Source organism: Neopelma chrysocephalum, unplaced genomic scaffold (assembly GCF_003984885.1).
Source record: "Neopelma chrysocephalum unplaced genomic scaffold, ASM398488v2 Primary Assembly neopelma1_25, whole genome shotgun sequence".
NCBI classification, from domain to species: domain Eukaryota; kingdom Metazoa; phylum Chordata; class Aves; order Passeriformes; family Pipridae; genus Neopelma; species Neopelma chrysocephalum.
This window is the reverse complement of record NW_020897694.1, coordinates 25,555,971-25,571,193: the sequence shown is the minus strand read 5'-3', so window position 1 is coordinate 25,571,193 and position 15,223 is coordinate 25,555,971. Positions and strand designations below refer to the sequence as shown.

The window sequence follows — 15,223 nt, the reverse complement described above, 5'->3', positions numbered from 1 at the left end:
CACTGGATAACATTCTGATACTAAAATACATTATTAGTCAATTATGAATGAAATTGCAGAATTCCTTAGGCAGGATATTTACCTTTAGGAAGTTTGGAGTGGGGGTGACTGACATAATTTAGAGGGTTATGTTGTTACTGTTTACACAAGCACCTAGCACATTCCTTTTCTCACTGTTAAAGAGAAGCCCTGCCACCAGCCACGGTGTTCTGATTTTTACAGAGTTACGAGGACTGAAACGTAAATTGCATTCACTCATCTTCAGATCATCCTTATGAGGAAGTGTAACCCCAGCTATGAGCCGTAAATGCTAGGAAAAGTTCTGGTAGTGTTCCAAAATGAGAACCACAAAAATGCATCTGATGCCTCAAAGCCCTTTAATGCAGCTACAGGGAGCAATGTGTTTTGCCAGTATTGACTGGAAGGTTATGGCTGGTGTTCCCCTTCTCAGGGTGCTCGTCTGCAGCTGGGGCAATCCCCACGGCTGCACAACAGCAACCAAGGGAGCAGGAGGATGCTGTGGCATCTCTGGAGTGTGATGCTTTTCCCAGCATTTTTGTTAGCAGAACTTTGCCTTCTTGTCATCTAGGCGAGTGTTGGCAGATACAAGTCAAAATCCAGCCAATTTAAGGTAGGCAAAAAAGGGGCAAACTCTGGACAATGATAAGCAAGGCTGTGAATGTGCAAAAATGCAGCTTAACGGCATGTTGAAGTTTCTCCTTGAACTGTCATCCTGTGCAAGAGGAATTAAAATAATGTGTAATCATTTGTGCAGACTTCACCTCAAGTGGGGCAGGGAGCAGTTAAGAGCAACTGCCTGACATGGAGCTACCTAAGGAACACAATATTGGTTCAGTGTGGGTACAACATACCTGTTGGGATAAACGCTGCATGTTGCTGCAACTGAGCATTGGCAAGAGCCTGTTGATAGTGCAAGACACTGGGATTGAAAACGGCACTGGCACCATTGCTTTTTTCAAGTGCTTGTCTCTTTGGTAAAGGGTGAAGAACACCGGGAGGAAAGGCCTGTAAATAAGAAAGTTAGTTAAAATGATGCCATTTTTAAGACGTTGTCTGTAACATATATATAAATACGAAAACTTAGTATTTTTTAAAGCAGCTAAAGATGCCTTGCCATGCATATTAACTCAAAGCACAGCAATGTAAAATGAGTGAAATTTTGTTATTGATAGCAAAGCATGGTACTATTAACCTAAAACTGTAGCAGCACAACTACTGAAAAGAAACGTTTGCTTTAAAGCAACGAAAATGGCATTGCCTTTAAGTAGGTTTTCAAATATTACAGGGAGAAAAAACCACTTGTGTTTCATTGCCAAGTATTTTCTTTTTTTTTTTAATTTAAATATCATTTCCTATTATTATACAGATTAATGGATTACGTTACACGTTTTTAATTACAAAAGCAGTTTTATCTCAATTCAACTTTTCATGAGAGATTTAAAAAAGATGAAACTGTGTTAGGAACCAAACTAAATAGTCTGCAGTTTATTACGTATGAGAATGAGATGGATAAATAGAGCTTCCGGTAAATTAACGAGTATGTGAAATAATTTCCGGTTGATGTTTGAAAAGTAAAGCGATACAAATTTCATTAGTTGCTTCTCTGAAGGAAAAAAAAAACCAAACCAAAAACCAAAAAAAAAAAAGCTACATGCAAAGCAAAAGGTGAAAGGTCAAAGTACCAGGTCTACAGTTGCTTCGAGAGGTCGCTTCATTGCTTTGGCAGTCGACTGAGTCTTTTAATAACAGGCAGCGAGCACATGATGGCAGTGGGCCAATGGGAGTCAAGCGAATTAACATACAGGTAAACAGCAAGCAGAGGTGCATCATGGGAACGGCATTGCATTTGTGGATAGGTGAGAAGGAAAAAAATATTCTGAATGCAATATACAACATACAAAACACTAGGCATGCACAACAACAAAAATGTCTTCTAAAGAAATGAATATTACATTTTGAATTAGTACCGAAGCAAAAATGCATCTACTATACCTTAGTTAAAAGCATATAAGAGAGTAAAATATAGATGTTTGAAATTCAGGAAAGTTGAGTAAAACAGCAGCTTGCAGACACTATTAAGCATCATTTAAACACTTCACAGAGATGCAAAAAGTTTTAAGGATACGCCTATAAGAATTCCTGATAAGTTAGTTAAGTCACATTTCAAAATGGTAAAATCAATTTGGGAGGCTACATTTTCAAATGTAAAGCACTAGTGAAAGTTGTAATGCATTATGAATGCTATTAACATCAGTGCTTACAAGGCAAAGGTATTTTAATTTAGAGAAGTGAATCACTGAATGGATTTGGGATTCAAAATGAGAAAGGTTCTCCTTTGCCAACGTCTAGTTACACCAACTTATCATTAATTCCTTTTTTTTCCTCCTATAGCTGGATCATTTTTGTTGATTTTTTTCCTTGTAACTTACCACATTACATTGAGAGGGAAAAAAAGGCTTTCAGAATTGAAAACATACTTGAAAACACACTTTCTAAATTTTGTTACAACCTTCAGTACTAGCTTCAGGTCAGGAGCAGGGAGTAAAAATAATGCTCCCAGTTCATAAGTGAACATTAACCTAAGAGTTATGATACTAGTCCAGCATTATTAATTTTTTAAAAGAAAGTATTTAGGCATAGTACTTAGGCATATACATTCATGTATATTTTCATAATAGGATCAAACTTATGGCTGATATGATGGCATTCTGTAAAAATCTTTCTCATATAAAATATTACTTTCAAGTTTTATAATGTACAATTCTTAAAAACATTTAGAAAGGAAAGAAAAATTTACTTAGAAATCAAAATTTTTGCTTTTGTTTTTTTTTAGCTCTTTTTAGAATACACAGATTATGTCGACCTTGAAATCAGTATGTGGAAATAGGGAACAAAAGTGGGGGAAAACAAAAAGGACAAGGCACAAAATGCCTGCATAGAGCTTGTGGTCACAAGGTTAGCTAGTGCCAACAGGGTATTTTGCAGAATAGTCCTCATTGTGCTCATTTCCTTGTTCCTGTCCCTGTTGCATGAGTCTTCTCAATGCCATCCGCATTTCTCCTTTGGCACTTTTCTGGATTACATACCCAGATCTACAGGATCTGCTCATCTGTCTGCATCCAAGACCCAGACATAACCAGAAACACCTGGTGCAAAATGAGGATCTGGACAGACTTCTGTCTAAGCAGGGCACCATGCAGCCAAGGTGTGATACCTGCCACAGGTACCACCGAGAGGGCATCACTCTGCCTGCATGGGGCACAGCCTCAGATCCATTCTGCCTTCAGCACAGATCGAAGTCTACACAGAGGTGAAGCCGTACAACTGAATTCAGCATTATGCAATGACGAAGTCCACAAATTCAAATCAACATCACTAAGAGTAAAGTGTTTCAGTTAACTACATTTATTATCCTAATGCAGATCTCATCTCATCTCACTTGTCAACTTATTATCTCTTTGTTTATTATCTCCTTTCTCCAATTCTTCTCCATGCCTCTTCTTAACCTCATCTCCCTACTTTGAAGCTTTTTGCTGGCTCTCCCCTCAACTTCTGCAGCAAGTTCAGTCTCACAGTTTTCTCAACCCAAAGGCTTTAACTTGATCTATTTCTAAGCCTACTCATCAACTCGTTTACACGTAGTCTCCCACTCTTTTAAGGCTTTCAAACTGCTCATTTTTCTCTCCTACAGTCATATTTTCTTTTATTTCATCCTGATAGTAAAATTTCCTTTGCCTCTTTCTGTTCCATCAGGTTATCTCCTTCTTAACATTTGATCTACGTAACTAACAACCAAAAAAATCAATAGCTACAGGCTGGAGCGAAAAAGGCTACGGAAAGGAAATAAAGACAATAATAAAAATTATCAAAGATCCAAGGCATAGTATTTGTCTGCCATATGTCACGTTGGCAAATTATAACGTCTCCTGGAATACAAGTAAGATCCACACAGCAGTGGCCTCCATGGATATGCAAGGAGTTCCTGACTAAATTCAAACACAATAAAGAAAGTACACAAGAGGTAGGAGCAGGGACAGATGGCTCAGGAGGAACTGGGACACAGCCTGAACATGCAGGGATATGTCAGGAGAGTCAAAGATCACCTGCAGTTGAATCTGGTAAGAGATGTGAAAGCCAACAAGAAGGGCTTCTCCAAGTGCATCAGCAACAAAAGGAAGACTAGAGAAAATATGTTTCCACTGCTGAATGGGGCAGGCAACCTGGTGACACAGGACATTGAAAAGGCTGAGGTTCTGACAATCCTTTCCACCTCAATCTTTACTGGCAAGACTCGCCTTCAGGACAGTGGGAGACCAGTAGGAAAGTCTGAGGTGAAGATTTATCCTTGGAGGAGGATGATCAGGTTAGAGAACATATAAACAAGCTGGAGGTACACAAATCCATAGGAACTAACAGAATGCACTAACAGATGGGTGCTGAGGGAGCTGGCCAATGTCACTGCAAAGTTACTCTTAATTATCTTTGAAAGATCCCACTGACTGGGGGAAGTCCTCAAAGATTGCAAGAAAGTAAATGGTACTCCTATCTTCAAAAAGAGCAGGAAGGAAGTTCTGAGGACTCACAGACCCTCACCTCAGTCTCTGGGAAAGCAATCGAGCAAATCCTCCTGAAAACCATCTGCAAACATATGAAAGCCAAGATGGTGATGGGAAGTAGTGAGTATGTATTTGTGAAAGGGAAATTGTGCTTAAAAGCCTTCTATGATGAGACTGGTTTGGTGGGTGAAGTGAGAGCAATGGATGTTCTTTCTCTTGACTTCAAAAAGGTTTTCAACACCACTTCATCCTCATAGATAGCCATATTTAGTATGGGCTAAATGGGAAACAGGTGGACTCCCAGTGCTCTAAAACTCGGAGGAGTGGTTGATACAGAAGATAGATGTGCCACATAGAGGGACCTAGAAAGTCTGGAGAAACGGGCACAGAGGAACTTCACTGAGTTCAACAAAGAGAAATACCAAGCCTCACACCTGGGGAGTAACAGCCCCAAGCACCAATACACACTGTCGGCCACCAAGGTTTGGCAGAAAAGACCCTCAAGACCTTGGTGGACACCAAGACAGCAATGCGCCCTCACAGCAAAGGCAGCTGACGGCATGCTGGGCTGCATTACGAAGAGCATCACCAACAGGTGCAGAGAGGTGATCCTTCCCCTCTACTCAGCACTAGTGAGGCCACATATGGAGTGCTATGGCCAAGTCTGGGCACCCCAGCACAAGAAAGGTATGGACACACTAGAAAACAGTCCCTTAAAGGGCCCAAAAAATGATGAAGGGACTGGAGCACCTTTTACCTGGGGAAAGGCTGACAGAACAGAGACTTTTTAGCCTGGAGAAGATACAGGAGGAAACCTCATCAATGCATACAAATACCTGACAGCAGGGTAAAGATGGGGCAGGGAACAAATGTGAGTACAAGAAATTACATTTAAATGTAAGATTTTATATACAGGAAGTATTTCTTTTTACTGGTAGTATGGAGCAGGTTGTCAAGAGAAGCTGTGGAGTCTCCATCCTTGGAGGCTTTATTAAGCCAAACAGGCAGGTACTGGGCAATCTACTCTAGCTCACCCTGCTTGAGCAGGAGAAATGAGCTAGGTGATCTCCAGAGGTCCCTTCCAATACCAACTATGAATTCACATTTTCATTTAGGTTGTACAGTCTTCAGTGATGTTTTATGCTCCCTGAAGCACCATATGAATATCTGGAGTTCCACAAGCACAATGACAGGTAACACTCACTTCTAACGCGTTTTCACATTTAACCTATATGTGTACCTCTTTTACGGTGGCTTTCCCCTTTCTTTTTACATGATTAGGTCACCTAGTATATCTGAGTACAAATTTCTAACCCTTAGTGTACAGAAACACAGATAGCGCACATTCTGAAAAGTGGCAGAATGCAGAACTCATTGACCTCCAACAGTCTTACCAGCTTTGCCTACAGTGCTCCAGGCCTATGCACAACTCTCACCTATATAAGTACCTTGGGCTCCCCTGCGAAGGAAAACCTCTTGGACACAATTTCAACCTGTGAGCAACCTGCAAGTGAACCCTATAGGTAAGCATTTGTATTTTTCCCTTTTGCTCTCTAGATCCAACTGAGTATTCTTGGTCATTCTTGGGTGGCCTTGCAGTCATGTAAGGTCATTTCTACCACTTTTTTGTTGTTATTGGTATTCTGGTGATTTTCATTCACTCTATCTGATTATTTCAAGTCTATATTAACCAAAAAACAGTTGAATTGCAAAGAATCTTGTCTGCTAGCCTAAATATGCCATTAGAATATTTTGTACAAGTTTTTCTGCAAAAAGTTACTCTGTTCTGCTGCCTTCTCCAGTGACATTAGACTGCTAACATTTCAATTCTGTGTTTCCAATGATGCTTCATCTTGCTTTGAGGCAATGCAACTCCAGTTAAGGCTTATTTAAAATCACAGAATATACACAACCATTACTGAAGTGCAAAAAAACCCCATAATCCAATCATCTTTCTCCTTTCTTCTTTAGTATAGTGCCTAGAAATATTACACTCTCTAAATGAACAATAAATATTGCACAACAGAAGCTAATCAGAATACAAACCCAACCTTCTTTGCTTTAATTTCCAGATGGTATTCAATTTCTGCAAGCACAGGAAACTTTAACTAAAAATCATCCAATTTGAAACAGAGACTGTTAGAGTATTAGAGAAAAAATATTAAAATTTAAGAAATATTATTCTGTTTGGTGGTTTATGTTTTTGCATAACTTACCCTTTGTCCCTCAAAAAAGGCTGGTCTTTGCTATTGGCTAAATACAATAGCTTGGGGTAGTTATATACTGTACTGTATTGTGTTTCTGGTAGGCTTTTTACCCAGAGAATAACTGTATTGTCTATAACTATTGTATGCACTGCCCACAAGTCCACAAACCACATCTGCTTAATTATTCATCCACTGCCAGCGATGAGGACAATGATTCTTCGATTTGCTGCCAGCAGTTTTGTCTCCCAATTCAGATCTTGCATGCTTGATTTATTTAACTTCATCAATACCACTCTAAATTTATCAACTTCCCTGGTAGCAACTATAAGAGGGATCCAATACTAGTAAATGGATGGGCTGACTTGTCTGAACAGTTTTAAGTAAGAGGTTAAAATATTGGAAAATAAAAGCCTTCAATCTCTTTTCTTCTGACTGTAGCTACAATGTTTTTTCTTAATGATTCCCCTTTTAGTTTACTACTTTTAAACCTCATGATTCAAGTAACTGGCCCATGACAGTGGGAGAGGCAAGAAGTCTCTAGCCATGAGATTCATCTAACCAAAGTTCAAAAAGATACAGACAATACTTTTTTGTCTTTTGGGATAGTTTTGTGTCTACAGAGGGCAGTTCTTTCTCATCCTCAGACAGGCACTAATGGTAGATCAGAGTAGTGTGCTGGTTTTTCTCCACTCCCAAACAGTGAGACCATGGTGGCCAGCTATTTAACTGTCTGACTGCTAAGATGGAGTGTGTTGAATCTCAGTGGAGGTTTCTGTTCTACTACTGATCTCCAAGGCAAATGCTCTCTCTTTCCTTTTCTTCCTTTTCTTCCAAATTTCCACATGTGTATCTGTCATCAAAGAGCTAAAACAGCATATGTGTCCCTGTTCTCCTGGGAACACCAAACCTTATCAGTTTTGTTTCTGTTTGGAGATACTAGTAGCAAATTTTATATATAATCAAGGCAGAGAACAGAAGTGGTATAGAGTGTCATTTGCTTCACTGTCTTGAATAGAAATACAGCATTAAAATAAGGGCATAAAGAAAAAAAGTGCTTCCTCCCATCAAGCAATAGTAATAGTTTTAAAAATTCTTATCTTTTACCAAAATAAAAAAAAAAGAAAAATTTTACAAAAAGAGGCAAAAGAGAAAAGAAAGTATAAGCAAACAGCATCAAATTCAAGCAAAATAGGCATCAAAAAAAGGCAGCCATATATGCCAGCACTTACCATCACAGTCGCAGCTGCCGCAGCTGCCTGGGCTGCCACTGCAGCCTGGTTGGCTTGGTGTTGCGCCGCTTTGATTTTGGCCTGCAAATGTGCAGGAGGGTGAAAATACTTGCATTTCTCCCTCATGCAACGACCTTTTATGTAATCCATACACACGGTTACGGTGTTGTCGTTTGTGTCAATCATTGTGCTGTCTGCTGGATGCGCAAAGCGGCAATCAGTCTCTCCACGTGCACAGTTTCCCCGCTGGAACTCCCTGCACACCTACGTGCAAAACAACACATGTTGCAGGGGTAGAGCTCCGTGCAAGATGAAAGGGCAAGGAGAGCCCCGTGCCCCCAAAAGACAGATTTGCCCTTTCCCCAGTTAGTTCAAGTTTTACAGCAAATTCAATTTATTAAATCCTTCATCTTCTGGTGGGAGAGGGAAATGCATCTATTTTACCCTCATGTTCTTGGCTCCTCGGGTAGCTCTGCAGTACAGTGGCTAAATGAACTTGACATGCAACAGAAGAATTCACAAGTGCCTTTCCTTTTTCCTGTTTAGAAAACAGCTGGAAAGGATACTTACTGAAGTAACTACCCCTGCAAAACTAGCTGGGAATGACAAAATATTTTGTCCCTTTCTGACTACATTTTATTTTCTTGCAGGCTGACTGGTAGGGAAGGAGTTCCTCTTGCTGAAACTCAAGGAAGATACATGTCAGATGCACTGTATTTTTTATGGAGTCTGCAAACAGAATTGAAAGCCTTCTTAAAAATATGAGGAGAATGAACTTCTTTTCCTAGGAAGAAATGTGCTGTAGACACCAGTGCTTAGGCTGTTGGGAAAGGACATTCATTTCTGCAAGTCATTTGGCCTTCTTATGTACTTGGATCTCACAGATTCCACTGAGTCCAGCCATGCAGAGATCCATCGACACCCGGGACGCTCTGCACATAACTGGGGGCTTGTCCCTTCCACCTGCTGCAAGGTTGGTAACATTCATCATGTCCATTTGCAGCTGAAGCATGAAGGGCTACACCACTCCCCTAATACTGATCCATAAGGCTACAAAATTCCCTTACTGTCAGTGCAGAAAAACCAAGACAGAATTAATACTGAAACAAAAAATATGCTTGTTAGATATTTCATCAAGGCAAGTATACCTGAGGTATTTTGGAGGTAATGAACTTTAAGAAAGATGAAAATTCATGTTGATGTCTATTAAATTTAAGCAAATGCACTACCTTAAAAATAACAGTATTTAATTACCACTGGCTGCAAGTGCAGAAATCCTGCCTGGTTACAAATTTTTTTACCTGTGGCAACTAAATTTAACCCTAGATTTAAACCAACAGCTTTTCCCTCCAGGATCTTTCATACGGCCTAATAGAGGATGTATTTCTAGTCACAGTGGTGTCTACAGTACCTCCAGTTTATCAGTCCTGAGGAGCTTCTGGGTAGCAGTTGAACTGGGGACTGAAACCGGTGGACTTCCAGGAACAATGACAGGCGGCGTGGGTAGGATCTCAGTCGGGACTAAGCCAACTCCCGGTGTTACTGGCGTTAGGTAAGGAGCAAAGCTAATAGCCGTGTTCGTTCCTATTGTGGGACCCACTGGAAATGTGGGCTGCAAAAGGAAAACACAGACCAAGATGAAAAAGAAGGCCCTTAATCAATAGCTTACTAGTTGTCTTTTGCTTGTTCTTTCTGGCATTGATTCATTTTCTTAATGAAAAAATTTCAAACAGCTGGCAAAACACACAGCATACTCTCTTCTTTTAATCATGTAACACATTGGAGCAGCACACGAAGAACTGCCTTTGTAACACTATTATTGGAAAAGAGTCTGCTGATGCAAAGGAAGCCATACTTTTAACCTGAATCTCCGTGGAGGTCCAGCTTACATTGCAGGCTTATTTACACATCTAAATGTAGAAATAACATAGACTTTATTGCTTTTTCTCAATACCTGTTTTCCTTGGGAAAACAGGCTATTTTTCAAAGTACCAGATTTCATAGGCGAAACGTTATTAACTATATTAAAGTCATATTTCTAATAAGAGTATACACAATGAGGTCTTTGGCATGTAACTTCCATCTGTTTGCATACTGTATTTTGCCACCTCCTGCAATATGTTACTGTGGCTCATACATTTAAAAAACTCACCTTTGCAAATGTTTGTGTGCTCAGCTGTCACCAGTGGCAGGCAGAATAAATACTATAATCTCAGCTGGTCACAATATTTAGAAAGGGATTATTCAGGCTTTGCTAGAGTTCATCATATGAAAAACTTTGATTGGAGGAAATGATATGGGTCTAAAAATCTTGTTTCATGCCTTCCTACAGTGAGTCAGTGAAGTCACGACCAGAAGAAAGAACACTTGTGTGATGGTAAAATGCAGCCCTGATGAGGCAGAAGTGGGTTTGTTACCACCAGCTCCATGGAGGGTGGAGGCAGAACATCACCATGGTCAGATCACACTCAGACCTGGAAAGTGCTTTAGTTCTGCAGAGCTGATGTTTACCCCAGAGACTGAAGTTATAATTATAAATGAGAAAAAACCATGCAGAAAACCAGGACACATCTCAGATTAGCTTTGTCAGAAATTAAGTTTCCAAATAAGCCAGCAGCTAGAAACATAACAGCAGAACACTAAGACTTCAAAACAGTTTTTAACAAGGGAGGAGTGCCTTCTCATTTAGGTGGCCTGCATGACAGAGTATGTAGAAAATATGCAAGAAAGAGCACAGGAACTAGAAGGGTGTGGGGGGGTTCTGTTTTGTTTTGGGTTTCAGTTTGTTTGGGGTTTCTTTTTTCCTTTGGAACCAACTACTAAATTGTAAGTGAAGGTAACTTTGTACTAAGATGCTTTGAGCATGCAGATTAACCAGGATAAACAACTGTATGGAAATGGCATCTACCAGCCCTAGAGAGTTAAAAGTGTATGATGCTCTGGTTTTATCAGTGATGAAAACTGCTTGATATCAAGCAACCCAGTTTATATGTCAAATGTGAGCTAAATTCTTAAAAGCGTAATAGTGAACATTTATATGAAACAATGGCTCAACTATATTGAGGACAATATGTTATATGAAATATAAATAACAGCTTTGTATCAGATATAATTTTAAGAATAATCCACATGTCAAATGACTTCTACAGAATTTTCTTTCACTTTTTATCCATTTGGTCAAGGTTGAGTCATCTTAATCTGTCAATTTATGCAAGACAGAGAAATAAAACCTGGCATTTTTATCACAGCAATCAGTACAGAAGACATTACATCAATGAAATTGTAAAGTTCAAATGACGAAACGGGCAAGAAGAAAAAAGTATAATTTTCCACTTCAATTTTTCTCATAATACTAAGCAGTGGAATCTATTGCTTCATCAAAACTTTTTCGGATGAAAACTCAAGCAGTAAAAACCCACAAAATATCAAAACACATTCGGTAAATATAACCAAGATACAATTTGATGAACATGTGAAATTCAAGGAGTCCTGACACCCAATTCCCAATCGCACCTGACAGCAGCTGTTTCAAGTACAAAAACACATTTGAAAAAGGCATCTGGGGTGAGCTTCCTGTGACTAAATACAGATGTCTGTTTCTGAAATGCTTACACTTGACTTCTGCAGTAGCCCATGGAAAGACAAAGGCACTCAGAAAACCAAATGCAGATGTCTGAAAGAAGCCAAGTGAATGGTAATTAGGAGTGCCTATGTCTTCTGATAAACTCTAAAAGGACCTTGCAAGTCCAACACAGAAGTTGATGCCAACACTCCAGATGCCTCAAGTTAGAAAAGAAATCCCACTCCAGTGGGATGCCTTACACTAGGCATTTAGATTGAAAAAACACCATTAGCAGCCATGTGTGCAAAGTTTAATTCAGATTACATGCCAAACCATGGTTTGGAAGTCTGCTACAGTGAGAAGCCCAACTGCAAGGGCAGCCCAGAGCAACTGATGCAAGACTCTAGTTCCATGCCACCTTCTGGATTAGAAGTGTCCCAGGCACCATGAGCATCATCTTGAGACAAAACCACTGAGTTTGTGAAGTGCATGCACCACCAATTCTCTGTTTATCCTGCGACACTTCAGACTCCAGCAGAGTAAGAAAATGCTATCCAGAATGACATTAACCTTTGTTCCTGGTATTGGCATTAAATAATATTTAAAGCCATTCAAACCCATAGACTCCTGAGAAACTTGGCATTCCTACTCAAATGACTTACTAGCAAATTATTGTTGTTATTCAAATTTTCACCTCCAGAAAGATTATAGGGAAAAGCCTTGCAAACCTGTCATGAACTGAATGAAGGCAGAAAAGAGGAAAAAATTGCAAATTGTTTTGGGATAAAAGAAATATAAATCAAATCTACAGCAACACTCCATTTTATCTTCAAATGCAAATATAAATGAACATATCTCTAGCATCTCGGCAATTCCTTAAGTCGACGGACAGGGACTATTTTCATTGCTACTAGTTTAGAGAATTTTTGCAGGTCAATATAGTCTTCAACTTTACTTACCATTAACACCATCAGAGAAATACACTTACCACTGGCTGTAGCGGTGTCCCTGGAAACATGAACTGCATTTGCTGGGCAAGCATTGCTGCTGCAGTTTTTTGCTGGATTAAGTTGTTCCTGCCATTGATTTCCAGTTGAGTTTTTAAATGTGTTGGCGGATGAAGGTACTTGCAGTTCTCCCTTGTACAACGACCCTGGAAAAAGAAGTCACATTAATCGGCCTGCTGCTTTTGATGATAGTTTAATGCCTGCGAGCAAAATATGATACTATAAACTAAGCAAGAACTAATGAAACACAGGGTGTGTCCTGTGAACTGTCCTGTAGCAGACTAAGAGGAGCGGATGGCCTTAAGCTCTGCCTCAGCCCACCACCTCTGATTGATCATTTAGGCTATTAGCCACAGGAAAAAAACCCAAACAAAACAGAAAGGCTTTGAATCAGCATTTTCATTGTTCAGTACAGATCACTGCCATACAATTAACACTGAGAATTATCCAGGCTACCTGAACTGCCTCTCATAGCATCTTCGTTACAGTAGCTGGTGTTACTGTAACATAAAAGTTTTTTTATAAATGACATTACATTATGAATAACAAATTGAAACCTTCTTTAAGAGTAATGCAGCTTTTAATTACATCATATTACAAATAATTGTGTGTGTTCATGGCAGTAAGGATCTAAAGTGGCCACTCTGCTTGTGTTCTCTCATACGTTTGCCCTTATTCCAGTTCACTGCCTTCTAGCCTCCTGTTTTTATTACGTCAGCACAACTTTGAACTATTTCCATTCAAGTATAAAAGAACAGAAGTAAAGCTGGTACTTTTACAGACTAAATTTAGAAGCAGTGCATGGAGCTAAATCTGAAGGTACACAGCAAAAGGAAAGCTCCCAATCAACATGAAAGCAGGAATTTTTAGACAGTAATGAGGTAATAAGAGACAACAAAAATATAGGTGGGCTGTCATCTCTGAAGTGGCTTGTGGTTGGAGGAGATGGACAGCTCTACAAGCTGTGTATGCTCACCACAAATGCAGGTAGAGTGGCATAACACGCACTGATAAATTTTCCCTCAAAAAAGTAAATTGTAGGGTGCATCAGGAGGTTTTGCAGCTGCAGGGCAGGACCTGTTGAGATCAGAAGCTCCTTGATGACAAGGCTCACAAACAATTACAGAATTTTAAGAGCTGTAACCAGAGGACCTAGAGCGCTAGTCAAACTGCATTTGATACACTCAACTTGTATAAGGTAAGTTTCCAAATTGAGATGTTTTTAAGAAATGCTTTTTAGACTTTCCATTTATTGGTATTAGGGCTTTTCTATCCGTGGCAAAGCAGGAATATCCTCTTATAGCCAAAAAAGCATCAAGATCCCTATACAAGAACATCACACAGTACAGACATACACTGGCTCCGTGTATGCATGCCCACACACATACAGCTACAAAACTTTCAGTAGGCTTTGAATGTCCCCAAACAACAGTGTTACACTTTTTACTTAGACACTGAAACACTGCAGATTCTGCCTCTAATCTAATATAAGGATGTAATAACTAGCTGTACAGGAATGAGTTAAACATGTTCAGGAAGGTTCTCCTGCATTGAGGCTAACAGGAATGCAAACAGCTATTTCCACGTTATTTAACTATTGAGAACAGCCAGCCCTTTCCTGAACTACCCCTGGCCACTGCTTGGGAGTATACTGAACAGCAGAGGCCAGAAAACATCAAGAAAGCTAAAAATTTAAGAAAAAACAATGGTCTCAGTGCTGTTTTAACCTGCTAGTATAGATGCAGCCACTTTCAGGACATCATGCCTTTCCTTCTGTTGAGTAAATCCCTAATGCTATCTGGTTTAATGAAGTCCACAAAAGAAATGATATTTTGTCAGCTGGCATGAGCAGAACCAGAAATAGTCATGATTTGATGAACACAAAAGAAGGCTGGCTCTTTCATTTGGCAGGGACAAGGCCTTTGCCTTCATAATGTTAAACTGGGGATGGCTCAGCGCAGGTAATGACCATACGCTTTTGTGCTGGCTGATGAAGGCTAACTGATTTAGACATTTTTAACTGAGATCTATTCTACCTTAATCTATTTTGTGTATGAATGGTTCATACAAGAATCTAAAAATTAAAACAGCAAAATCACATCAAACTACTGTACCTGATGGAAATATCTACCCGTCGAAACTAAAATGCTCCTTAAATGAGGATTGAGAACAACTCTCCACCACAGTGGCTTCTGAAGTACCTCAAACCTGAAGACTGCCTCCAGTCTTACCTCTGAAAGCACACAACTACTGTATACCACCACTTCAAGATCTGCAAAGCAACTCACAGAGCACACAAGATTGGTTATTTCTGAAAACTTTCTAAATAATCCAACCATACAAAAATGTAGTGTCCTCTCTAACCTTATTCAAGTCTGTGCCTCGTTTACTAGCTTTTTGAGCTCCCAGTTAGCAATGAACGTACATACTATAAAAGAGCTGTGTGGTCCCGCTATGCTGCTATAGAAAGCCCTCTAAACAGATCAAGCCTTGTTGAAATTAAATGACCCAAAATAAACTGCAGTGGAATGAGCACTGAAAATAGTGGAGGAGATTAATCCAACCCTCACTATCAAAATTAAATAAATTCTGAGATCAGCTTTTACTTTTTGGACCTACAATGGTAGCAGGAAAACGCCTA

The 15,223-nt window shown here is 39.6% G+C and overlaps 1 protein-coding gene across 1 annotated transcript in view; it reads right to left on the bottom strand.

Annotated features, from left to right (window-relative positions):
* MBNL2 (muscleblind like splicing regulator 2) overlaps window positions 1-15,223 on the bottom strand; it is a 79,241-nt gene that overhangs the window by 22,165 nt on the left and 41,853 nt on the right. Inside the window, 6 exon segments of the mRNA XM_027674655.1 lie at window positions 873-978; window positions 981-1,026; window positions 1,704-1,757; window positions 8,014-8,277; window positions 9,425-9,625; window positions 12,564-12,728. Coding sequence (XP_027530456.1) covers window positions 873-978; window positions 981-1,026; window positions 1,704-1,757; window positions 8,014-8,277; window positions 9,425-9,625; window positions 12,564-12,728 — 836 coding nt within the window.